Below are 26585 nucleotides of genomic sequence, written 5' to 3'. Positions count from 1 at the left end.
GTTTTTAAATTCAGATCATTAAATACGCTTGCATATTGATTTTTGACAAAGAAAAATGAGATAAATGTTTAAAAAATATTTTTTGTTTCGTTAAGGGTAAAAATAAATTAATATCCTTATAATATAAATAACATTTATTACTCAATAAATGAAACAACTGAATGGAATCAATTCCTGTGACATCACATTTAAATGTGTATGTCATATAATATCTTCCTGCCCATCATCTCTTACCATGCTGCGATATCACGTCCTTATTATTTTTTTTTCCTGCAAAAGATGCGATGAATTCGAAAAATGAATTGGCGCGACACTTTTGAGAACATTCCTTAAGCAGGAATTGACTCCAAAGAAAGATGACAGCCTATAACACATTAAACTTTCAATGTTGCATTTATTGCATTTATTTGGTCAAAATCCACACTCTTATACTGACGATTTTTTATGTGTGAAAAATTAATGAGTTTATAAAAAATTGTTAATCCTTTCATTCAAGTGAAGAAATAACCCTTTTAATTCTCTGATACGTCATTGACTTTTCTGATAAAGATTTTTTTTTGTATCCAACGCTCTTTAATTCTTTATTTTAGTGAAGTATTAAAATATATATAAGGTAATCATATTTATTAAATTTGCATTCGTCTCCCTGTGTAACAATTTTATTGAGTCCCTTAAACTATCTACATGGACTTAGCTCATATTAATGATTATTTTAAAAATGACGGTTGTTCTTATTTTCTGTTTTTAGAGAAGAGATGAAGTAATGCCAGTTGTATCAGGAGAGAGCCATTAATTCGCCCACTTTCGAAAATGGAAAAAAAAATCGTCTAAATTTCAGAACATTAGCCCCTGTAACAAGCTAAAATTGCAAATGCCATTTTATTAATATCGTGGAAGAAACTGGCTGAAATTCTTTAAAAACAAAGATAAAACAATGTTTAAGCTCAATTTTTTATAGAAAAATATTTCTAAGAAAAGAAATTCAATGAACTTTCTTCTAGGAATATTCAATAAAACATCTTTACTACTAGATACTATATTTAACTATCATCACCAAGCAATAAAAATATAATACTACATCAGAAAAAAGGAAATTCAACTCAAAATCATAATCATAATTTGGAAATCTCATCTAAGTAATGAAAAAATAGCAAAGAAAAACAGTATATATCGTTTAAACAGTAAATCCTTCACTGTTTAAACGAGATATTTGCAACAATATAACGAAATTTGCTTCTGTTTTAAGCCTGAAGTTTCATTACGATTAAAATGAAAAAGCCTCTGCACAGCAGTGTTTTATTAAAAGTTTTATCTGAAGAGATTTAATCGCATTTGCATAATGAGTTTGCTTACATTCTTCCATTACTCTATCCTAAGCATAAGTTCATCTCCAATATTTGTGCAAAAAATGAGTAACTTCTGTAATCACGAAAAAAAATTTAAAAAATTATTACATTTACAAAAATACACTATAATTAAAGGTATCAATAGACTTTAATGATCTTGAGGTTGTTCTATTCATAGCACTGTTATGCTACCAGTAAAAATTTGAAGTGCTTAAACTTCTGAAAATATCGCCCTTTCAAATGATTTAACTTCTCATTTTGTTATTATTCTTATTATTTTGCAATAATTTAATTTTTAATTTTAATTTTTTGCAAATAAAGTGCATTGGTTTTACATTAATTTGTAATTTCAGTTCCACTATTTCTGTTAAACAAAATATTTTTACAGTCAAATGGTAAACGATAGATCAAATTATAGAGTATTTCAAATGATGCTCTTTGATTTACTTTTTAAAAATAATTATTGATTTATTTTATTTTAATAATTAATTTCTATAACCTAATAATTTTAATAATAAAACAGTCTTTTATGTTTTCATTGATTACGAAATTTCAATACAGAAAAGTGCTGTTATTTAAAATTTTCAAATTTTATCAATGAAAAATGGCAAATGGCAAAAAATAATCTTTTTAAGAACCAGCATGAGGTTTAAATCCTTCCAGAGTTAATTAAACCTCGATTTAAAATTTTTAATAATTAATTGAAGGAAGGCACTTTAAAGTAGACTAAATTGAGTATATCTCTTTGATTTTTTTTTTTTTTTTCAGCTTTGCAATCCTTATTTATTTCTTATATATCAAGACGAAGATTAGATTGAATATAAGAAGAAAAATAACGTCTGAACCAGTGATATTTTTATTTCAATAAATTTTCAAATGAAATTTAATCCCAGAGAGTAAATATATAGGGAAATAAGTGAGCAATCTTCCTCAAATATTTTCGACATAGAACTGTCCTTTAATTATGTTTTGTTTGGTTGTACTGCAAAGTAACATACCAAATTTCAATGATTTAAGTCATTTCGTTTATGAGTTCATGTTTACATGCATGCTTAAGTACAGACAGACGGTCAACCGTTCTCCGGATTTTTTCAAAATTGTGTATGTATCTATATTTTAGATGCTGGACCGGCGTACTAAACTCTATATATCTGTCTCTTTCCATTTTATAGCTATTGAGTTCACTTGTGCTGGAACAGCCAGATAAACAGATTTCTTCTAAATTGATTTCGCTCAAAATTTAAAAGAAATCTACACATTTTGTCTTACCAAATTTCGTATGTCTAGCTCAAGCGTTTTGGAAATATCATGTTCGCAGACTGACAGACAATAATGCCAAAAATGTGTTCTTCGGACTCAGAGAAATTGGAAGCGTGGAGATTCATTAAAAACTTGAGTTCGAATTTTTTGATAATTACAATACTTTCTTTATACTTCTTATAAAAATATAAAAATTAATCTTTTCTGCAACTTTTCATTTTATTTCATGCAATTAAAAAATCATAATAAAAAAGTAGTTGCAACCTTCCCGTCTAAATTGCTCTGCGAAGTATAACTTCCATACTCTGTTTTGTTTGTTTTGAATGAATTTTTTGTTTGTTTTGAAGTTTGTCTGTTTCGAATGAATTTTAAAATACCAATTATTTTCCTAATGAATGAATTATAATTTTTCTTTTTAAAATATATCCTTCATGCAAAGACTTTTTTCATTCAATACAGTACTCAAAAATTCGTTCAAAAAATCGAATTTTTTCTATTGGCTCATATGATAAATGGGATCTTCCAAAATGCGCCTGTAAACTTTTTGAACTCTACTTGTATTTTTTGTTAAGTTATTTAAGAAATTTTGAGGCATCACAAGAGTAAACAATGTTGCTACAACCACTTTTCAGATATTCTGCTGGAACCGGAAAAAAAATGATTTTTTTTTCTACCACTCGCAAATGTATAATTAAACAGAAATGAAGTAAATCACTTATTTTTGTCTAGATGCGGAATTTCCTCATAAGAATGAAAGTTTTAAATTAGAGATTTGTTTTAGCTTTTTTTTTTTTTTTTTTTTTTTTTTTTTTTTTACAATTTTTAGCACACTAAGGTTTTTAAAATAATGAAAATAAAATTGCTTCGACTTTCATATATTTTTTATTTATGCTTGAAGCAGAAATATGTATTTAATTAAACTCCTCATATATTTATTTTTTTATTGCGATGATTAAAATTTGTGAAATATTCATCATTTGGAGGGTTTTTTTATATATATATATTTACTACACAGGCATATTACTTCAGTTCAATAAATTTTTACATTTTTTTTTATTTTTGAACAGTTTAGAATAAATTAATTAATATTTTGTAAAAGTTTCAGGTAAATTGGGTGAATTTTACATCATGGTATTGATGAAAGAAAACTTTAAATTAATTTTTCCTCATGCATTTTCGCATATGCACTATTTTTCTAAAACCTAAGATTTTTTAAAATTGAAGTAGAGGTGTGAAATATTTTGCTACTGTTATATGTTTCCTGAAACTTGATATGGAATTAGCTATAAGACGTGTGGTAATTTTTTAAAAGGCTCAAAATCAAGATGCATTTTTCGGAATTTTTTTAATGTTTTACAATAAAAAAATATGAAAAAAAGTCCTGAACAGGAGGAAAATCAGAGCAGTTTTATATGGTATGTTAGTAACTATCTGGAAAATAGTTTTGTAGAAAAATCTGCGTACTTAAAAAAGCCTTAGAAATTAAAAAAAAACTCAGAATTTTTTAAATTAAATTTTACAAAAAATTTGTAAATAATTCAAAATTTTTTGTAGGAAACAGTTATAGAAAACTATTCTACATATAATACTATTGAAATATATTTCTGGTTGTAATTTCTGGTTTTCAACAAAGAAAATATATACTTTACATTTATGAAAACTTTCTTTTTTTATTTTCTACTTTATTTGATTTCCTTTGCATAGGTTTTGTCTTAAATGCTGGTTTAAAATTAATACCCAAACCGAATAGAAAAGGGCATTACAAACTGATGTGATTTTAATTTAAAAAGTAGATGGTACTCATGTAAATGGTTTTAAAACGAGTGAGATGTCAAGGAGTAACAAAAAAAAAAAAGATTTTTATTATTTGAAAAAATATCATTAAAAAATGAGAACATCCTCAATATAAGTTATTTATTATACGACACTGAATAAGAGGTCGCAAATTACCTCTAAACTTAAAAATAAACATATTTGTGGCTCTCCGAAGCATCTCGACCAAAAAGAAAGTAAATGTAACTCATTGAATGGAAAAAAATAAGACAATACTTTCGATTAAAGTTGTGACAATGTTAAGCAACATTTGAAAAGAAATTCGAGAAGGGAATTTATAGAAGGAAAAAATGTATGCATATCAATTTTAATACATTAGATATTACTCAAAATAGAATCATCGATAGAACATCAAATTATTTCAAAAAGTTTATAATTTTTTTTATATGAAGAAAACATTTTGACTGAAATTTAGTAAGAGTTACTACACATTCATTTGTAATAAGCTAACTATTGAGACAAGTTAGCAAATGTATCATACAATTAGTATCTTTTCAATAATGTAAGGAAAGAAAGAGAGAGAAATATTAAAAATCAATTCTCAGAAAAATCCCATCCCCTCAACTGCTTTTATGCAACATCTGTTAATTTTCTAAAAGCACCTACGCTTAATAGCGTAATAAAGGTGGATGTTTTAGTGACATAACCGAGTCGTAAATCTATTTTTTGTCTCCTTACAAAATTGGCTTTAAAAATGAAATAGAGATAATTACATTATGCCTTCGTTCCGTGTTTGATTGTCGCCATCACCTTTCCCCTAAGATTGACAACCTGGACCTATATATTTCCTCTTTACCCCTCATTGCACTAGAATACATAAATAATATTTTTACATGCATAAATGATATTATATTATTGGGTAATAAGAGTTATTGCAGTTCGAGACAGTTAAACATCACTGCAATTATAACACAGTACCACAGTTTCATGGGAATTAAACCAAATAGCGTGCTGTTTCTAAATATGAATCCAAAGAGCAGTAATAAATCGATTAACTTATTATCGCTAGGAATTGATGGTACGAATATTTTCCATAAATGTTTACTAACATAAATCACTGCTATCGCATTCATGACAAGCAAACAGAACAAAATAATATTTTGAATTAAGAAACAATTTTGTAATTTGAAATTCAATTTTGAAAATGAATAATTTAACGAATGTATCAATACAGTACACTCCCGAGTATCCGGTTCGCAACTATCCGGTTTCCACACTATCCGGACAAGATTTTTTAATCGTAATTAAATGAGAAAAGCAAGGTGTTGTATTGGTGACATAGATAAAGCATTGGAAGCCGGCGTCTGCTACGATTCTCCTGCATGTCATGTGCAAAATACAAGATGTGACAGCAAAAGAGCAGCCCTCTGCTCGTTGTTCATTGTTTCGTTAGTGTGTAATGGACCTTAATTGTTGCCACTATTTCTGATTATTACTGCATATTGAAACGTGCAGTGAAGTATTTAAATATATATAAACTTCCAGTAGACAGCCTTCTATTTTAACTCATCAGGTTACCGGCAACTGCCACTGCCACGTTTACATTTTGCGTAGCTTGAAATAAATGCAGGGCTTAGTACTCAAAAAGAAGTGAGAAATTATGTATTATAACAGTGAATTTTCGTATAAAAACTTCTGCCCTCAGGTATTGGTGTTCAAAGAAATTAGTTTATAGAATTCCGGCCTGCCTTTCTACCACAGTAGGCCGGATATTCGGGAGTGTACTGTATTTCTTTTGGATAGCGGGTTCTAAGGTAAATTCACTACGTTTCATTCACTCTGAAATATGGCATAATAGCAACAGATATATCGGCAGGATGGAACAAAATCAAATAAAAATATAAAAAATTAGATATGTTGAACTTTATAGACAGTGAAAAATTATTGATGATGGGCACTAAACAATATATATAAATTATTATTATTATTTCGGATCAGAAAGTTCGCATACAAAAAAAAATAATTATTAAAAACTACGCAAGTAGTTCTGCACAGGATAGTAAAATTCTCTCCTAGGTAATGCGTAGCGTGTTTTACTGTGCCTCCTTAAGGTTTTCAAAGTAGATACTTTTCTCTCCCAATTCAAAAGACTATTAAAATTTCTAACCGCGAGAATTATTTATATACTTATATATATATATATATATATATATATATATATATATATATATATATATATATATATATATATATATATATATATATATATATTCAAAAAAGTCCTCTTGAATTGAACGTAACTAATTTGCTAAATAAGCAAGTATTACTAATGAAAATATTGGCTGTATGTTAAAGCAATTTGAATTATTTTAAAATTTTCATTCAGGCTTGAGGATTCTGTTCTAGTGTCGTTGACAGTTGAATCTTGAATCATCGGCCCTTTGCCATCCTTATATCTAGAGCAATCAAGAAATCTAAGGCTATTTGGTTGAGATTCAAAATAGTTCATTAAAGTTTGAACTTCTCTTAAAGTTTTTTTTTTTTTCATTTTTTGAAAGATAGTATAATCTAGCCAGGAATTTTCTGATTCGGATTGTGGGTATAAGAATAGGAGCTGATTTAGAATTTTGGAATATAGCTCTAGTGCGATACCATTTAAAATCATATTCAATAGAATTTTCATAGGAAATACAAATATACTTCAGAACGGATTATCATTTCCTTACTCAAATAAATTAAGCCAAAATCCAAAATTTGGCATAATTCATTAATTCATTTGCGTCAAGTATCAAATATCGATTGCGAAACTTCAAATATTTTGATAACTGAGTGGCAATCAAAATTCATGGGAAACAAACTGAGCTTTGATATGACACTGACAGACCAGGTTGCTTAGATTTCCAGCCGTGGTGAATGAGTAAGTTCTTGTTTATTAGTTTAATCACCTCTTATATCAGCTTTGTTCATTTTTATTTATTATGCGCCAAATTTCCGCTGCAATAGTTAACTTATATACTTTCTCTGCATGTATCTAAATTTGCCATTTTTTCCTGAGGTTCCATGAATTTTGCATCTCAAAAGTATCTGACAGTTGAATTTCGCAACCTTGAAGATTTAAAGAAGTTATTGCTGAAAATTTAGTTGAAGCTTTTGAAATTCCTTTTAATTGTGTATGATTATGACAATCTAATTATTTTTGTTACATCTATCTTGATCTTTAAGTTATTCAAGGACGCTTGAATATTGGAACTTTTCTATGCAAAATATTACATGAGATTTCATTGCTTTATTTTGCTGTTATGATATTATCAGTATGCATTGGTTCCGATTCCTTTTTATAAAGAAAAATCAGTTCTTCCTTCCGTAAATACACTCAAAAACTCCAAAAATGAATTTTAAAACTCAGATGTTTAACCTTATCAATCATTGTTTAGTAAATTCTAATTCTCTCTAAAAAAATTCTAAAATTCTCTAATACAGGTTACAGACATTTTTTATTTTCCTGCAGACTGAAGTATATCTTAATGTAATAGAAGTAAATTTTAAAACAATTTTTATATCATTGATATAGTATGCATAAAAATTTTATTATATGCATTTTAAAATTCTAATCTTATAATGCATTTTGACAGCAATAAAGAGGATTTTTTGAATGAATAAATAAAGGATGTTATGATATAAATTGATATATTAAAGTTGACTTTATCATATCAATTTTAATATTGAAATTACCAAATTTATTGGTGAATAATATTCTGTATGTGATTATTTGAATCAGTAAGTGTTTTGCATCAAAACTTATCATGTCTGATTGCTGATATTTCTTGAAGCTCAGGGCATCTTTTTCTTTCTAAGCAAATGGAACATCTTAAATCACAAAGTATTATTCATCGTAAATTGATTGTGTGATAATATTTGAAATAAATTTAGTTGCTGATATAATCTAAGTGTTTTTATGAAATATTTAACATGTAAGTGGTTTTCTTTTTTTAATTTGTAGTAAAATTTTGAAGAATCTGTGAAAATGCTATTTTACTTTTTATCTAGTAAAATGTTTGAACTGGTTTATGATATGCTAAAATCCCATATAACATTGAAAAGAATAATTGCACTGGTATACTGTTATTGTATGTTTACAAATTATGTAAACTTTTTTAGAAAAATGAGAACTTACTTTCTAGTTAAACCTTCATAGGAAGGTTTCCCCCATCCACTGTTTAATAGAAATCTTATGCTATATAAATACTTCTAAATATAAATCTTCTCCTTTTTAAAGACTGAAATTTTTTGATAATCTTCAAATATTTATCTGATATAACATTTTATCATAAAGCTAAGAAGCCTTTTTTTATTTTAAAATTTTGTTGCATTTTTATGTAAGGAAAGCTTCCGAAATATTTGTAGAAGTTGTTTAGTAGTAAAAGCTGTTTTGTCGGAACTTCAGTTGTACTGAAAATTATGAAATGAAACAGTAAAAAGACTTTATAACAGATGAACAGAATTTTTTTTCTTTCTATACTATGAAATTGACAGTAGTGAAGCATTTTATTGGTTTCTGATGGTATTTAGATTTACTGTGGAAGCCTTTGTTTTTGGTGGTGTTTTCTTTTTTCTTTGCAGGAGAGTTGTGGACATAATGGTGTTTGGTTCCAAGTTGTAACATTTTTAAGATAGTAAATCGCCAAGTATATTGACCTTTAAAAAAAAAAAAAAAATAGTTTTCAAAAAAGAGAACTGGACATTTGGTGAGTTTTGATAAGTTTGGCTAGAATACTTTTTTCTGCCTTGGCAAGAAACCTACCACTGGATTCTCCAGTTTGGTGTGTGTGTGTGTATATATATAAACATGATTCTTTTAAGCAGAATCGCGGCCGAAGACAGAAGACAATTTGAATTTTTAACTTCGTTTTATTCCATCCTTGGAGGCATGATTTTTGTACAAGTTGAAGCAAGGAGCACATCAACACAGAATGACATAAGAGCGAAATGAGGAAAAGCTAATGAAAAATTTATCCTCATGATTATATACTGTGAGATTTTTATAGGGAATTCTTTACATGTGTTGATTTTGGTAAGGGAATTATAGGGATCTTTTAAAAGAAAGTATTAGCTCAACAAAATTTTGTCCCTTCACTTGTGAGTGTAGGAACTTGTCGATGTTAGCAATTTTATAGAGCTTCCATTGCATTAATTAAATAAACAAGGTGGAATTGGATCAGGAAATAAGAGAATATTGTGAAATGAAGTTTATATGGGCAGAATTAAGATAAAACTTTGGATATTAATACAATTAATTTTTTAAATATCAATATGTATATATATATATATTGGGGGGGGGGATATGTTCTCAAAGTTGAGGAAAGAAAACATAGTTTTTAAGCCATATTATAAAATATTTTTAACTTGATAACTGAGTAATTATTATCAATTATATATTTTTATATTTTTATATATATATATATATATATAGGTTGTACTTGTTTCATATTTGGCTTTGACAAATATCGTGCCAAGACATTTTTGTACAGATTTCTGTTTCAACATATTTGAGCCCATTGACTTGTGATTTCCTATATATACGATAGTTACATTTCACTTCCCTTTGTGAGATTCATTCTGATAAAGTAAACATATTCCAATATATTTTTGTTTTTATCTTAGAAGTCTGTATGTATGAAACTAAATCAGTATGTATCCTCAAACTCTTAAACAATTTTCAACTGGTATATATCATCCATTAGCCAAATGTTAAATTTGTAGTGTCTTTGATTTATTTTTAAGGTAATATGAAGAATTCAAAAGTAATCTCTATTTTTCGATATCTTAAAAATCTGTTATTATATATGCTACAGGCAATGTTTGAAATTTGTTTGTTCTATAAAATGCCTGATTATTTTTAAGGAGAGTTATTATATACTTTCTCTGCATTGTATAAAATGACAAATGCTTATTTATTTGAAGTAAGAAAAGGTCATAATAAGGCTGTTATTTAGAAAACATTCATTCTTTAGAAATAAAAATATTATTTCGTGAAAGTTATGAAACAGCATCATTAAAACAACTAATTTCCAAACTGTAAAATAAAATTTAAGTAGTATTAAACAATACTTATGTATTTCTTATTATAGAAAACCAAATAAAATATATATCTGCTTTTTGTACTAAGAAAAAAAGTTTTATTTTGAATTGTACTTAATTTTTTTAAGCCATTTTACTTTTTTAGACCAGCTAGTGCACCAAGATTCATAGTCATTAAAAGTTCCAATTAAATATTTTATGTGACATGGTCTTAATAGTTTCCTTAGCAAATATTTTTTTTTTTTAATTTCAACTAATACAAAGCTTTTTTTAAACATGTTTTTTTTAAATGTACAGAAAAGAGTTCAACATTGAAATCTTCTTATGTGCATTGCAGGATATTTTTTATAATTTATACAATATCTCAAAGTATTATTCTATAAAAAAAATTCTGATTTTTCATAAAATTTAGTTTAAAATTCAAAAGAATTTAAATGACATAAATAATGTTTGTTTCAAGCTGTAAATGTACTTTTGAAAAATTATGAAGTTTAAATTTTATATAATCCTTCGATGCTTCTTAGTCCTTGAATTATATTCAGTAAAATATTCTTGACACTCCAAATATTAAAAAATTGTTTCAATCTTATTATCATTTCAAGACAATCAACATTTCATTATTTTAGACAAATCAGCCTTAGCAAAACACCAGGCACTTTTTTTTTTTTAAATCCTTAGCATCTTCCGATTTTAATTTTTTGGTCTTAGTAAAATATTTTTCTTTCTCTAAGAACAGAACTTATTTTTAATTCTACATCTTTCATTTAGGGTAATGAGTTGGTGTATACGTACATGCAAATTAAAAAATTATTTTAGTGTGCTCGGGAAACCACACAGTTCATGATATGCTTATAAATATAATCCATTTAGGACAAAATATGAAAAGTTTCATAAAGGCTGTAAATATATGCAATATTGATTGTTAAATAAGTAGAATTAATCCTTTAATCCATATCTTTATTTCTTGGCTCCATCTTCAAGCAGGAGTTTGTATGTTTTAGATTATTTTAGTTTCTTTTAACAATGACCAAGAACCTGAAATTATGTGTTTATGTTATAGCAATGCAGAGGATGGGGAAAGAACACATAAGAATGTGTTCAGACTTTTTATATATTCAAAATATAAATTTTTTCTGAAAATTGGCTGCAACATCAATTCTTTTTGGCATGCGATTTTCACTTAATTCGGTAGCTTCGCATGAGATAGATAAATTTATAAAAATTAGACCTTTCAAGAAAAACCAAAAGCCCTCCAGTTGAGAATTTAAATGTAAAGGTATTTTTTATGTTTAAATGGTTAGAAAAGGAACTAAGATCTTGAATAAAATTAAGCTATTACATGTATTTGTTAAACTTCCATTTTATTATTCATAGATTCATTCCATTCAATTATTCAATCTTCTCGGTTTAATTCTTAAATTGGCTGGAAAATTCCGCATTGATCCTTGCAACCTTTAGTTTATATATTTAATTCTGTTTGCCTCTCTTGTAGCATTGCCAACAGATGGCAATAAAATGCAAGTCTAAATATCTTGAATACAACATAAGTTTATCTTGTGTTTATTTTGCAAGATGTTTATTGTTTGAACATAAAAATCTACAGTTGTATTTCTTGTCAAAATTGATTTTAATTGGAATTTTTGTTAATCGTTAGGATAATTATCACCAATTTTTCTGGACAATTTTCATTGAGAACTTCTAACTTTAATTTTAAATATATATTGAATTGTGAAAATAAAGTCATGAATTATTTTATGGGTAGTCTCTTCTATTTTAAAAAAAACTGTATAAATTAACAAAAATTCTTTTATTGCTTCTCATGTTTATTTTTTCAATACTTAACGTGGCATAACTTGTAATGTGACAATATCATACATCAATTATGTAAGTGATAAATTATTTGAGAAAAAGTAACTTCTCAATTCCTTTTGGCAACATGGTATTGTTGTTATGGGTAGTTTATGATCCTATTTGCAATGATGAATGCTCACCTTTTGGGGAGGTTTGATACACGAGATACTTGTTCACAGTTTTTTTGTATTATTGTTTACAACAGTTAATCATTCAAGTTTTTATTCTGTAACTAATCAGGGTAAAGATAGGATTATCCTTAAAATTATCTGATTAGTTTACAGGTAATTTTCATTAATTAGTTATCTTTTCATTATACCAGAATATTATTTTTGACTGCAATATCAAAATTTTATCTGACTTCTCATTGATATGTTAAAAACAAGATAGATTAAGAATGTTTTTGAAGCAGTACCGGCCAGTTCATCGGATGATTTTGAAAAGAATGGTTATTAACTTTTAAAAAAAACTGATATTTAAGAGAATTATTTCCATGTAATATGATACCTGTTTAAATTTTAATTCATCAAGCAGAATATCTGTGGGTATCCTACTATTGATAATATAATACCTAAACATAATATGTACTTTATTTCAACCCCTGAAAATAAACTCAGTCTTTTTGGTTTTTATTAGATTTTAAAACTAGTCGGAAATCTTTTTAAATGCTTGGTATAATTTGTCTTTCACTACTGTCTGAAGAACTGTCAATATATAATTAAATATATGTATAAGTCTATATACATTAACAGCTAATGCTTCCTTCTTCATTTGTGTTCAATTTTTTTTAACTATTTTGATTTTAAAAAGTCAAGTAAAAGTGTAATTTTTATCAAAATTAAAAGAAAATTTTTCTAAAAATTTTACATAATGTGTACATTTCATATGTACAGTTATTGCTTCCCAGTATAGTTCAGTAACCTGCGTTAAATTGTTAATCATTCTGTTAATGTATATTATTTTTTGTAAAATTAGCTCTGGTATACTTTAACAAGCTGTCAAATTTAATTTTTATTTATTTTTTGAATTTGCCTTTTTATATGTTAATTGCATTATTCTTGGATAATTGTTTTTGCCTGTTTTTGAATAATATTGATCATATAATAAGTGTAGTTTGGAAAATAAATGAAGCAACATATCAAATACATTCTCCAATTGCTTGAGCAGTAATAATCAGTGTTTGAATTTCTTCTGCTTGTTTTTGCTGATTTAAAAAAATATGTATATATATTCTTATAATTTAAAATTTATTCTTATAATAAATGAGTAGCGAGTTTCATGCATTCTAATTTTTCGTATATGAATATTTTCTTTATATATATATATTTATTTTTAAACCTCATACATATAATAGTGACTGAAAGTGCTGATACTTCTTGATGTTGAATGTTTTTTACATTTGAATATTTATAAAAAAAAATGTTGCATTTCACATAAAGTAAATTAATTATATATCTTTTTAAAGGAAATGTAATGTTAAACAGAAAAGGAAAAACAGATGTAAAATGATTGTATGACAAAGGAAAATTAGCAGGTTAGAATAACAGTTATGATGAAATTTATCATTGATCGTACTCATGTTTGCAGCTCGTCTTTTATATTATGTGGCATGAGGCAATTATAGCTTTATGATATTCTTTGTGTTTACATATCAGTGCTGTGTAGCAAGAACACTGAATAAAAATACATGAATACTAATGGTAATAAAGTAATGATAATGGTGCATCATATAGAAACAAATGCCTGGTGGAAGATAGAATTATGCTGAAGTACTTTATAGCATTTAGTGTGCTATCAGTGATATGAAGGTAACTTTTAGCATTTGTTGACATAACATCCCCAGATCTTATTTGTAAGATTCTTTGTTTACATTTTAATGCAATCCAAATATCCTACTTGATGTCTTGCATGTTTCTTTCCATCACTGTCAAATATTGATACCTTTGTGTTATCACTCTGTATAGCTTTTCCCACTGACCATCTGTCCATTCATTGTGTTGTTCCCTTGCTGATGTGTGCTCATCTGAGATGAGATTCCCCCCCCCCTTTTATAATTATACTTTTCAATCTAAGCTTGAATAGTTCTTCTCTGTATTTTTCCAATATTGATGAAGATATCACTTACATTCATTTTGAACCTAATGATTTCGAATGACTCTCTACTATACGTCATGCACATTCTTGTATTCAACAGCTTTTGTGTACTTTTTTCAATTTTTTTACTAATTTGTTTTGTGTAGATTGATTTGTGATTGCAAAATTACAGCTTATACTTTTTATGTAATCACATTCATGTTAACTTCCCTCATAATTTGTTCATAAAAATACTATTTCCATGCAATAAAAAATTAATCCTGGTCTTTTTATAAAAGATCTATTACCACTTTTCCAGGTGTTATATATATTTCTTATAATGTCAATAATATTAAACAATATTTTACATCAATAAAAACTGTAAATGCACAGCCCTAATGTCTGAACAAACCTTAATCTATCAAATTGACTTTTTCCTAACTTTGAGCATGAAAAGTTTCTGCAGAATGCTTAGTGTCATTAAAAGTCCTTAAAAACTGCTTATTTTTGATGATCCTTATATAAGGGCCTTAAAAGTGCTTTTTTTTTTTTTATCCGGGTTTCTTCCGATGGGAAAAAATTCATTTCATCATACTAAATCTGGTTTTTTATAGGCTGTGTTTTCTTTGCAGTGTCGGATCTTTCAGTGTTTAATGAATCCAGAGGTCAGTGAAAAAGTTTTTTTTTAATCTCAGTTTAGGGATAAAGTGATAGAATGGGGAAAATATATTCTTTTCACTTACTTGATTCTTCTTTCACCTCCTTTTGCTTGTGTAGCTAAGGGAAAAATCCTTTCTTTTTAGAAATAATTTTATATATTCATTTTACGTTTTCAGCAGTAACTTCAGCTCATCCTTGCTTTTTTTCATGTGATTACTTGTTTGTAGAGCATTTTTTTTAACATCATTTAGCAACTTTCCATTAATGATTTATTTAAGTATTTTTATTTCAATTAATTTCTGTGAAAAATTTAAAAGCTTCTTAATAGTGTGTTGGAAAATGTGCATTTCATTCATTATAGATTTTTAAAAGTGGGTACACTAAATGATTCAAGGCATCCAAAAATAAAAATAAATGAAAATGTTCATGGTAATCAAATGTTACTTATTGGTCATTTGTGACTGTTGCAAAAAGATATAAAAAAGAAATTAATACTAATAAAATTATTTTTTTACTTTCTCATATATGAGCTATTAAAAGAGAATAGTAATTGCCAAAAAATTCATTCTCGAAATTTTACCCTGACTCCATGATTCAAACCTCTGAATAACACATTTTTAGTATCATGTTTATCAGTGAACATGATAACTTAAAGCACTTTGAGCTGGAATTTTTTAATACTAAATTTTCTGATTTCAACCAAATTTTGAACAAAATCCAATCCCATTGTTTTTTGTTTATTTATCCAACTACAAGTGAACAGAGTAACTTCAAAAATGCAAAGTGCTACATTGGTAAAATATGGTTTTCCCATATTTTACCAGTGCTACAGTTAAAGTATTTAAAAGTATAGATCAGTATTAAAATTTTGAACCTATGTTCATAGGCATGCAAGTACTGTAACAACAACAAAAAAAAAAAAAAAAAAAAAAAACATACACAACTTAGATTAATGAAATTTTTCAGTTATCTTGTTTCTAAAACTGTAGCTCTGTCAGAAATTTTGGATTTAATTGGCCGCCCAAGAAGTTACGGAGCATACATGCCCCCCCCCCTTTCCCCCCTATGTATTGGGATTCTGGAAATAAAAATATCTGTACTTGTAACATTCATGGCCTTGTTTAAGGTCTCTAATTTTTATGACAGATAGAGGGGCGATGAACTTCATTAGAAAATATGCAATGAAGCAGTGGTGAGACATTCTCAGCTGATTTCACTTGCATTTGTGGCAGACCATGTTGAGGCATTTCTTCAGATGTATCAGTAATGATCCAGTTTTGCCTTTTTACGTATATGATATACATAAGTTAGTAAAGCAACAATTGTGCATTTTAAAGTTTTAAAAGAAAATTTCTCTGTTGAAATTATTTCTTCAGTAAATTGTCAATGCCAGTATGATTTTTCTAACAATGTATCTTGTTCTGCAATTGATGAAGTGAGTGCAGGCATAAGAAGGAACAAATTATTGAAAGACATGCATTCCACAAAAGTAATATCCAATAACTCTATACGCTTTTAAATATGAATTGTCAATAACATGTTTTAAAAATGGTGGAATGCATTATGAATTCAGTAAATTTTGTATCAGTAAGAAATATTGTTTTGGCAGAGAACAAGTAAGTGTGAAAAATGAATTGTGTTCTGTGTTGTGCTTTCATCAGAAAGAGTAAAAGATGGTATGAAGATGCTATTCTCATGGAGTTTATAGATTTCCTAGTCAAAACACCTTTACTTGATTTCAATAATCTTCATGTCACGAAAATGAGATTGGATAAGGTTTTAATTCTTTCTTTGATATCATAAATTTAAAACTGTGGCGAGTTTTGAAAATTTTCATTGTTTCTTTTGAACAAGCATCTATTGAATAAGGATTCAGCATTAATTAAAATATTGAAGTGGTAAATTTGAATGAAAAATATCATGTTTCACAACATGTAGTCTAAGACTACATAAAGAGACCTAGCAGAATCCACTCGATAATCATTATTAAAGAATTGAAAAAGTTAGCAATAGGAGTCCATTCAAAATATCGCCTACTTTTTGGGAAACAAATGGCAAAAGAAATAGTTGTCAATGTCGTAAAGAAAATTACACTCTGATTTCTTAATGTCTTTACGGAAAAAGAAGTTTCTCTTGCAAAAGGATGTTGCTGAAATTGAATATAAAGCTAATGCACTTAATTGTTCGAGAAACCAGGAAATTTTCATTACTAACAAAATTAATTAGTTAAAAAGTTATAAGGGGAAAGAATTGAAAGTGTTTTGAAAAATCTCTGAAGAGAAATAATCTTTTATTTACATATTTAATAAAATAGCATGAATTTTATATTCTTAATTTATTTACTTATGTTTTAATCTTTTTTGAGCAATTGGATTATTAATAAAGCAGCAATATAACGCCCCCCCCCCTACAATAATTAAGATATATGCAATGAAAAGTGATTTAATAAGGTTTTTCAAATAGAACTGGTATGGAGAGAAAAAAATTTAATAAATTATTTCAATGTTGATGAAAAATATTTATTCATTCCTTGTAGTATTTTATGTATATATTTGTATAAAATTGGACACTTACTTAGTTAATACCCAATTTAATTTATTTCATTCAAACTTATAGTTTTATAATAATGGAAAAAAAATATCAGATTAAGTTTGGTTCTTATTTTTCTCTTAAGGTACTGATAAAGGGCTTATTGTTTAAGATAAAATCAGCCTACACAACCTGGTTATTATAAAATAGAAAACATCCTTTGCTTTAAAAAATGCAGATTTATGTATGTGCAAAGGTGTTTATTTTTTATTTATTTTTACGAAGGTGCTTAAAGGTACTTAATTTTTGCAGCAGTTTCTCACTACGCACCCTGTTCTGCTATTTCATTAAACCTCAGGACAATTGATTAATCAACTCCTTCACTTTCTTATATCTGTGTTACTTTGACTAAAACTTAGCATAACTTACTTTATAATGCAAATATTTAATTTAGTATAATTTTTTGAAATTACCTTAAAATATATAATTCTGTGCTTTGTATTTTGGAAAACATTTTATGAGCATTCATATTTCAAAAAGTGCTCCACAGTTTTATCCACCACTATAAATTAAACACTATCTCATTATTTCAAATTTTTACAACAGTATATTTATTTAATGGTTGTCTAAATTTTAGTAATTTTCATGTATGTCTATAAAATAAATTATTTTTGAATTAATTTTTAATCTTTTCTAAATGCATGCATTAACTTTACAGGTAAAAATGGAATAGATACAGATGTGCAAGATGTTTTGTAAGAAGGTGCTGTGGCTGGGGGAACTGTCTGGATGCTTGTTTTTATAAGTTTGGTAAGATATTTAAAACTATTGTACCACTCTCATGCAATTCAATTTTTTTTATCACCAGTATCTTTTTAATTCATTGCTATTTGTAAAGTTTTCCCATTTGTGTCGTGTAACTTGGTTTAAATTGTTGCTCTGTGTTTTCTGTGTTAGGGTTAGGATAGTTTTTTTTATGAGACTTATATTGAACCTTGTCGATTTAAGGAAGATATGAACTAAAAAAATAAAGAAAAGTTTTGTCATTCCCAATCTTATCCTTTAAAAAAAAATCATTTTCTGGTAAAACTTAGATACTTTTAATATAGAACTTGGAATATTGGTTGGAGAATATGGCAACAATATTCATTGTGGTATGTGTGACAGAGTGAAGAAGCATCCCATTTAAATTGTCCAACTTCTGATTCCAAGAAAGTTCTGGCATTGGAATCGGCATTCCCTTTTAAGAGCATGTTTAGACCTTGCCTATCTATTGGGGTTTTAACTCACATTTGATATTGAGATGCAGCAATTTTTCTGGCAGTTTCTGAAGCTTTAGAGCTCTATTCTTTAAAATTGCATTTTAATTTGCAGCATAATATTTTATTATTTTAAAGCTTAATTGTTTGTTAATTGCTTATTTTTATTAAGATCTGATTCATTATGGGAGACATCATCTGGTCATGAATTGGGAGAATGATTATATTATTCTTTAATAATTATGATCATGAATTATGGAATGTTGATGATTAAAAGGTAAAAAATAACAGAAATCTTAAAAAGCATGGTTTTATTAGTGTACTTAATGCAGAATCTTTAAAAATCTAGAATTTGGAGGTCAAAACGAAATGTTACAAAGAATATCAAAAGAAAAATTCTTAAATTTTCCTTGAAAATAAATATGAGTATAAAATGAGTCATTAAAATTCCTCGTAGAATGTTTACATCGGTGCTAATGTTATGACTTTCCTGACTTTTGATTGTGGCTTTATTTACAATTTAGAACAGTAATCAGTGTTGACTTAAAAAAAAAATATTTTTATTATTTAGCTTTCCATATCGAGCTACAAAGGCATTTTTCTCAAGTGTGTCTTATTATACTTTGCGTGTTAATAATTCCTGAAGTTTCAAGATTATGTATACTGATTCCATACCGAAATCAATTTCTCCATGTGTAAACAGCATGTGCTGTTGTGGATTATTCTTTTTTGAATTTTTTTCTACTTTAATGGTTAGAGATGTTACATAATCTACCAACAATTGTTCAATCTTGTATGTAGATTCTTTTTCTTGAAATGCCTTTTCTTGTCATAATGTTGATATACTATAATTTAGAAGATCAGAGCTCTATCATCATACTCCTGACATATCTAGCATTGTTTGTTTGATTTGTTCTTTTCTTTTAATTAATAAACTTGATATAGATTTATCATTCATTGTTTCCAAACAAATCACAAACAGTGGATGATTAGTAGTTTCATGGTGGCTGTAGTAGTAAGACTTTTGCAATCTATAATAATGGAGTTGTATATAGAACTTTTAGTGGGTTGAATTATGAACTAGTTACACATTGTATATCTTAGTTTTCTCAGGTCCTTTGATTTCTAAACAAAGTTTTATACTGTATTTTAAAATTGACATATTTTGTGAAAATTCCCCATTAATCCTAAAGAAAATTTTGTTAAAATAATAATCCACATTTGTTAATTACTGTTAGATTGAAATATGCGATTAAGTTTAAAAGTAATTTACTGTCTATATTAATGCAGCCCACTGATGTATTTATTTTTATTTTAGTATTATTTATCCTGCCAAAAAAACATTAATGTGTTAATCTCACTATACTAAAGCTATATTTTGCATATCATGATTTCTCAATTTCTTTAAATTTATTAGTGCACAAATGTTATTTCTTTGATAATAATACCCTTAATTAAATTCTTTTTCAGTTTTTCATTTTTAGATATGAATCGTCAGAGACTGGTTTCTAATTTTACACCTGCTTTGCAAGAATGGCTAGAAGAGGAACTTGAAAATCGTGGTATTGATAGTGTTTATGCGCGATCCATCTTAAGCCTGCTTCAGCAAGATTATGTAGATGTGGAACCACATGAATGTCAAGACACAAGAAATCGCCAGCAGAGAGTTTTTAATAAGGTTTTGAAAATTACAATTTACCTTAGCAATAATTCATTAAAAATTCTTTCTTATAGCTCTGAAGAATGGAAACATTTTCCCTCATCTAGTGTACAGTAATGCTAATATATGAATATGAATGAAATTCAATATATAATCAACATTTTTTGTTACTCAATTATTTTTAATGGTTATAGATTAGATTTATTTTATGACAAAAAGAGTATTGTTTAAATTTATTCTGTACTTTCTGTGTTTCTTTGTTATAATGGTTTTTCAATTTAGAAATGCCTCATAGTTTTGAATAAGACAATTTCTTTTTAAATAAAAGTACCTTATGTTTTTAATATTGACTTGATTAATGTAGATATGTTTGTAATATTTTATAATTATTTTCCTTTTTTTTAGACACAAAGGTTTTATTTTATATTGCATTTGTTGTAATATTTTCTGTGTATCTTGCATCTTTTTATTTCACTGTTTCAATGTAGTTTCCTATGATTTTAGTACGGAGGACCAGAAAATTTATGTCATCCTACAAAATCTAAACATCAAAAGTGGAAAACTTGGGGTAAAAACATTTTAATATCTACATCTACATGTTGTAAAGCAACATATTATGATCTGGAAAGAATATTGAAAAAGACTGCTGTTGATTGTTTAAAATCTGCATCTGATTATGTAAGTCTTTACTTTGTATGATTTTTCTTTTTCTCTCTCTCTTCAAATTTTATACCCTTTTACACTTAATTAGTGAATTGATCATTTAAAAGTAGATGATTTGAAGATAATAAAAATTTTTGGATATTAATTTGACACTCAAAGCAAAGTCAGCTTTATTAAATTGTTACTAAGCATAGATTTGATGATGAATGTGCTTCCCTCCTTAATTTTTAATTTGTATGCTGGATTTTGACCTTTTACATATTACTCAGAATCTATTATTTTTTTCTCAGCCTATCTTGTTTTTCATCATAGGAATTTTGACTTTAGCGATGCAATTATGAAATAAGTATTAATGATTAAATTTCTTGTATATTGCCTTATTTTTTAAAATTGTACATTTATGCTTTGAAGGTTGATGATATTGAAGAACTTATTGATGAAGTGTGGAAAAAATTAAAAAGCAAAAACCTGAAAGGTAAGATTTCTGACAAAGGAGATATAATTAATATTTTTAATTAAATATGTGTGTGGACTTATTTTTTGTGCCCATTTATGCTTTCTCGAGATTATGTAATATGACATCCTTGTTAATTTATATTGCTTTGGTATCATAAATATGTCACAATGTTTCTTCCCTTATCTAATACATATGAATAACTATCAAAAATGAAATTGACTTATCGTTTTCAAATTGCGAAACATAATTTCAAAAATTATTTTAAGACAAAACTCATAAGAACCATTTTAATTGTAAAATATTTGATGGCAAAATTAAGTAAAAGACAAATGATTTGATTAGTGAATGATTGGTCTGAAATTTTTAATGAAATATTTTGCTGCCATATTTTAAAAACTTTTATTATAAGATGGATAGCCCTATTTTTACTATTTTTCAATATTCTGAAATGCTGCAATCAATTAGAGACTATTTACCAAAGGGTTTAAAAATAACAAAAATACTTCTTATACTTGTTTCAAGAGTAAATTTAATGAATAAGCTATTATAAAATACCATTATTTTGCAGAAATATCACTATATGCTGTTATATTCTTCTCCCTTTCATTGCATGAGGCTTCATAGCAATCTCAAATAGTTTAAGAGGATCTCTGGCTTAAAATCTAAATTTAACAACAATCCGTAATATTGTATATGGGGTTAATGCCTTTTATATGTTTTGTTGAAATCGTCTTAAAGGAAATTAAAACGTATTTTATGCATTAAACTGCTCTGATCATCAACATTTAAATGAAATCTATTTAGGCACAACTTTTGTAATTCTGAAAAATATGAAATGATTGAACTCATCCTGCTTGTTAAATATAGTAGCCACTTCTTGCAGTGTTCACGGATACAGTGATCATTTATTTGTACTTATTAAAATAGCGTGAAACGATCTGCCGTGTCTAAATGCCTATAAAATCCCATGATTCTTGTAAGCAACGATTCGCATGTAGTAGTTGATTTCGATAGTCTGAGGGAAAGTGAGGCTTTTGGTAGGGTCAAAGACAAAAACCTCTCACTCTACCCTCTGCAGTGTTTTACTTCCTTCCTTACAGTAAGCAAACGCGTGTTGAGCATGAAAGAAAAAGGCGATTTTCTGAAAGAGTATGATCGGTTTCCCTGACTAAATCAATAGGAAGCTGTGGATATGTTGGAAGATTTCCCAACTTTTACATAATTCATTATTGAAATGTAGGACTGACACTCATTCTAGTCCAAAAGAATGATTTTTTTACCCATGGACGAAAGCTAAGTGGTAAGGGTGGGATGTGGAATATACATTTCTCAAAGTGAGAGAAAAAGGTCGGACGAGTTGAATGGACCATTGCTTCATCAGAAGACTGAGGACTTTAAGATCATTCCCGTAGTATGCTGAATCTTTTGATTAAAATTATTCGAGTAAACGGTATGTAGCATAATTTTGGTAGATATGTGGTAAAAGAAACACTTTTGGAATAAGCATCAATTTACTTTTCTTATATCACAGCAAATTCCTGTGTTTCTTTTACCTTTACATTAATATAGAAATCATTTTCAACAACGGGATTAGAATATAAAAAGATAATAGAGAGATATACTTGTAAAAATACTATGTAAACCTAGATGATCAACAACAATAATAAAAATAAAATAAAAGGTATAGGGTAGGGATGTGTGTTCCGGCCAATTTTCCATTAAAAACTCAACTGATAGTCTTTTCTTGGGGAGGCTAGTCTATAGTGTATTTGCGTACAATATCAGGAAATCTGAATCACCAAAATTATCGACTTAGTAATGAAATATTCAATACAGATATACTTAATTTATTTAATTGAAATCATAACTATAAATATAGGTATTTCATATTAAAACACTTCGAAATGAAAATAATAAACACAAGATTCAAAATACTCTTATAATAAACGTTAGTTTTATAATAAATGATGTAAGACTGTTTTTATAGGTTTGAAAACATAATATCTCTGTTCTTAAACGTGAGTCTTCTGGCCCAAGAGATAACATAGGATAATTTAATTACAATCAGAGGTATAAAAAAAACTCCTCAGAGTTATTCACTGCCCTCTTCTGATTATCATCAGTATCATTAGAAAGTATTAGAAGCTTAGTTTATTATTATTATTTATAACATTTACAAGGTTATTATGAGTTTTAGCTTTAGTACCTTCAGTTTTATGTATTTATTTTTTTAACTTAAAACTCTGACGATTAGATAAATGTAATTTAGTAGAGTTAATCGTCTTCCCTAATCTTAATAATATTCAGATAATTTTCAGTTACAGCAAATTTTAAAATTAGGCATAAAATCTGAATTATGGATTTGTTAAGAGATTTACAAGCTCACAGTACTTTAAAAATAAATACTTTAAAATATTATTTACCATTTATAGCATAGTTTAGATATGCAACTCAAAATATAATCAATAAAACACAATATAAATCTTAAATTGCAGCAAGAAATAATGATATTATTTATGAATTCACTTATTTTTTTCATTTATTGATTATGCTGGAAATATGCGCTATTTATATTTGAGAAGTTTTTGAGACATTTATGTGATTAGTACCGTAAATGTGACAAACATTTTCGTTCCTGCATCAACATGTGTCAAAGAAATCCCTATCAGAATAACTTAGTTAAACCACTAAACGGAAGAATTTCTATCTCTTATCTTGTATAGCTATCTAAACAGATGTGTCATTTAACACTTCTCCCCATTTACACATTACGTCTCACGTGGTAAAATAAATGGCATTCAAAATTTGTCTTCTTTTCAACATGTACCTGCAAAATTATGCTGCATATATATATATATATATAATATGTTAGTCTCAGCAACTTTTTTATGAAAAATTTAAAAAATTAAAATTGCCTGAATTATTTGTGATTCTGTACATTGTGTCGATTGTTCTAATTTTAAACAAATGAATAATATGAATGGCATTGCATGGTCTGCTTTTTCAAGCGTCCTTATATTCCTACATAATTGTATTGTTTTGGGGGCATTTTTGATGTACTGGTCACCACTACAAATGGTGTCCATTGTTGTAATTTATTAAAATTAAATGGAAGATTAGAGAATCAAAAACTTATAATTGTATGTGCCTCTTAATAAAATCATTTATGTAATGAATTGTTGTTAATATTATACAATTCTTGTGCCCATGATTCATCATAATGTTATTCGTATCAAGAATTTATTTGTTGTCAGTATCTGAGTACATGAAGGAGATGCAATAATGAATAATAATAAAAAATAATAATGCTTGCATAGCCTTCCATCGTCATATGATTGAAATACTGGTTGTATTTAAGTAGTGACTTCTAGAAAATTATCTTTACACATTTTTCTGTAATTAGTTTGTTACATTTAAATAAGAATTTTTACTTACTTTTGTTTTAAGAGACAATATAAGTTTTAAATAATTGTCACTGTAGCTTGAAATCTGAGATAAAATATAAAATTCAAGACATAGTATTGCACATTCATTCCTTCACCATTCTGAGTATATTAGTTAAGTATTGTATATATTCATTTCTTTAGTTAATTTAAAATTTTAAGAAAAATTTAAAAAAACAAATATTATTTGTTTTATTTTATTTTCAATTTGCCATGTGTGATTTTTTCCCCTAACGTTCTGCAGTTGATTGCAAACTGGGCTTTTTTTTTTAACTCAGGAGAACAAGAAGATATAGCTTTGAGAAATCGTAATCCATTGGGACATTCTTTCTTTATTCCGCCATCTCCAACTGATGAAATTGAAAAGTTTGTTTCTCTTGATTTTTTTGTATATTTGTACTGCTTTAGTTTAATTTATTTTTGCTTTGTTTATTTCAGTTTTAGTGCATCAGTTTAATTCACTTCTCAGTCAGTACAATTCATGAGTTTAAATCAGATTTGCTTATAGAACCTAACACTTACTATTCACGTTTTTAAGTTTTTATTGAATTAGTATTTTCTAAGAAACGCAACATACTAAATGCATGGCTACGGTTATGATTGTTTGACATAGCTGTCAAGATTTTTTTAAATGATGGAATGTTTAGTAAAACCTTTATTTCGTAGGAACTTATTCATCGTGCGTTGCTGCTTCCGGTTTATGTCTTGTATAGTTCGGTTATAAATTATAGCTATCTTTAAAGAAATAGTTTTTATTGGAGCTGAATTTTTTATTATTTGCTTTTTCTTTTATATTTATTGCTCAATATATAGCTGAAAATATAAAGATTCTTAATGTGTCCCATTTTGTAATTATTTTCTGATAACCATATGTGTATTTTTGATATTTATGTAAAAAGACTATTTGGAGAAAACTTTTATTTATATTTCTAATACAAAACTTCTGTTATTAGCCATTTAATTGTAGCTGAAATGGAATTTTAAATCTCTATTTAAACTCTATTAGCTTTTTAATTTAGGAATAAAGAAAGTTGTAAATTTTAAATAAGCTGTATTTCTCTTGGATGCAGTTATCGAAATTTACTAAGTTTAGTTTACATTATGTTAAATTCCTTTAGAAGTTCTAATACTGTATTACTGATAGATAATATTAATTTGAAGAGAATTAGTTCTTTTTCTAAGCTCTAAATATATTGATAAACTTGATGTGAGATGAAATTTGCCTTAAAATGAATAAAGGTATTCATTTTTAGGCAATGTAATCTGAAGCTTAAAAGTGCTCATATGATCGATTCAGGCTACAAATTACTTTGCATGGAACTCAATGTAATTTCTTAAAACAACTAAGATGTATTCACTGACTTTTTTCTTTTCATTAGTCGAATGAAATAATGTTGACAACCATGAAAATCAATCGTTTACAGGCAGTCAAAAACGACCATCCACGTTTCTGCGCAAATTCTGAACGGCGGGATGTTTACGTTTAATTTTATGAGGGTCTGAAATTTCAGTTATATTATCGTCATCAACGTA

General features: G+C 27.3%; 1 protein-coding gene across 2 annotated transcripts in view; it reads left to right on the top strand.

Moving 5' to 3' along the window:
• The first annotated feature begins 7230 nt into the window (after positions 1-7230).
• LOC129960782 (uncharacterized) overlaps positions 7231-26585 on the top strand; it is a 36489-nt gene continuing 17134 nt past the window's right edge. Inside the window, exons 1-6 of one of the 2 annotated variants that reach the window (XM_056074421.1) lie at positions 7231-7296; positions 18289-18380; positions 20300-20507; positions 20994-21167; positions 21564-21627; positions 25331-25418. In XM_056074421.1, the coding sequence (XP_055930396.1) occupies positions 20316-20507; positions 20994-21167; positions 21564-21627; positions 25331-25418 (518 nt within the window). In that variant the 5' untranslated portion in view covers positions 7231-7296; positions 18289-18380; positions 20300-20315. Of the gene's footprint in view, positions 7297-18288; positions 18381-20299; positions 20508-20993; positions 21168-21563; positions 21628-25330; positions 25419-26585 lie in introns of those variants that run through there. The other variant, XM_056074422.1, reaches the window with a different exon arrangement.

Source organism: Argiope bruennichi, chromosome X2, assembly GCF_947563725.1.
Source record: "Argiope bruennichi chromosome X2, qqArgBrue1.1, whole genome shotgun sequence".
In the NCBI taxonomy this organism is placed as follows: domain Eukaryota; kingdom Metazoa; phylum Arthropoda; class Arachnida; order Araneae; family Araneidae; genus Argiope; species Argiope bruennichi.
Note: the sequence above shows the minus strand (reverse complement) of the source record. Positions and strands in the feature narration are given on the sequence as shown.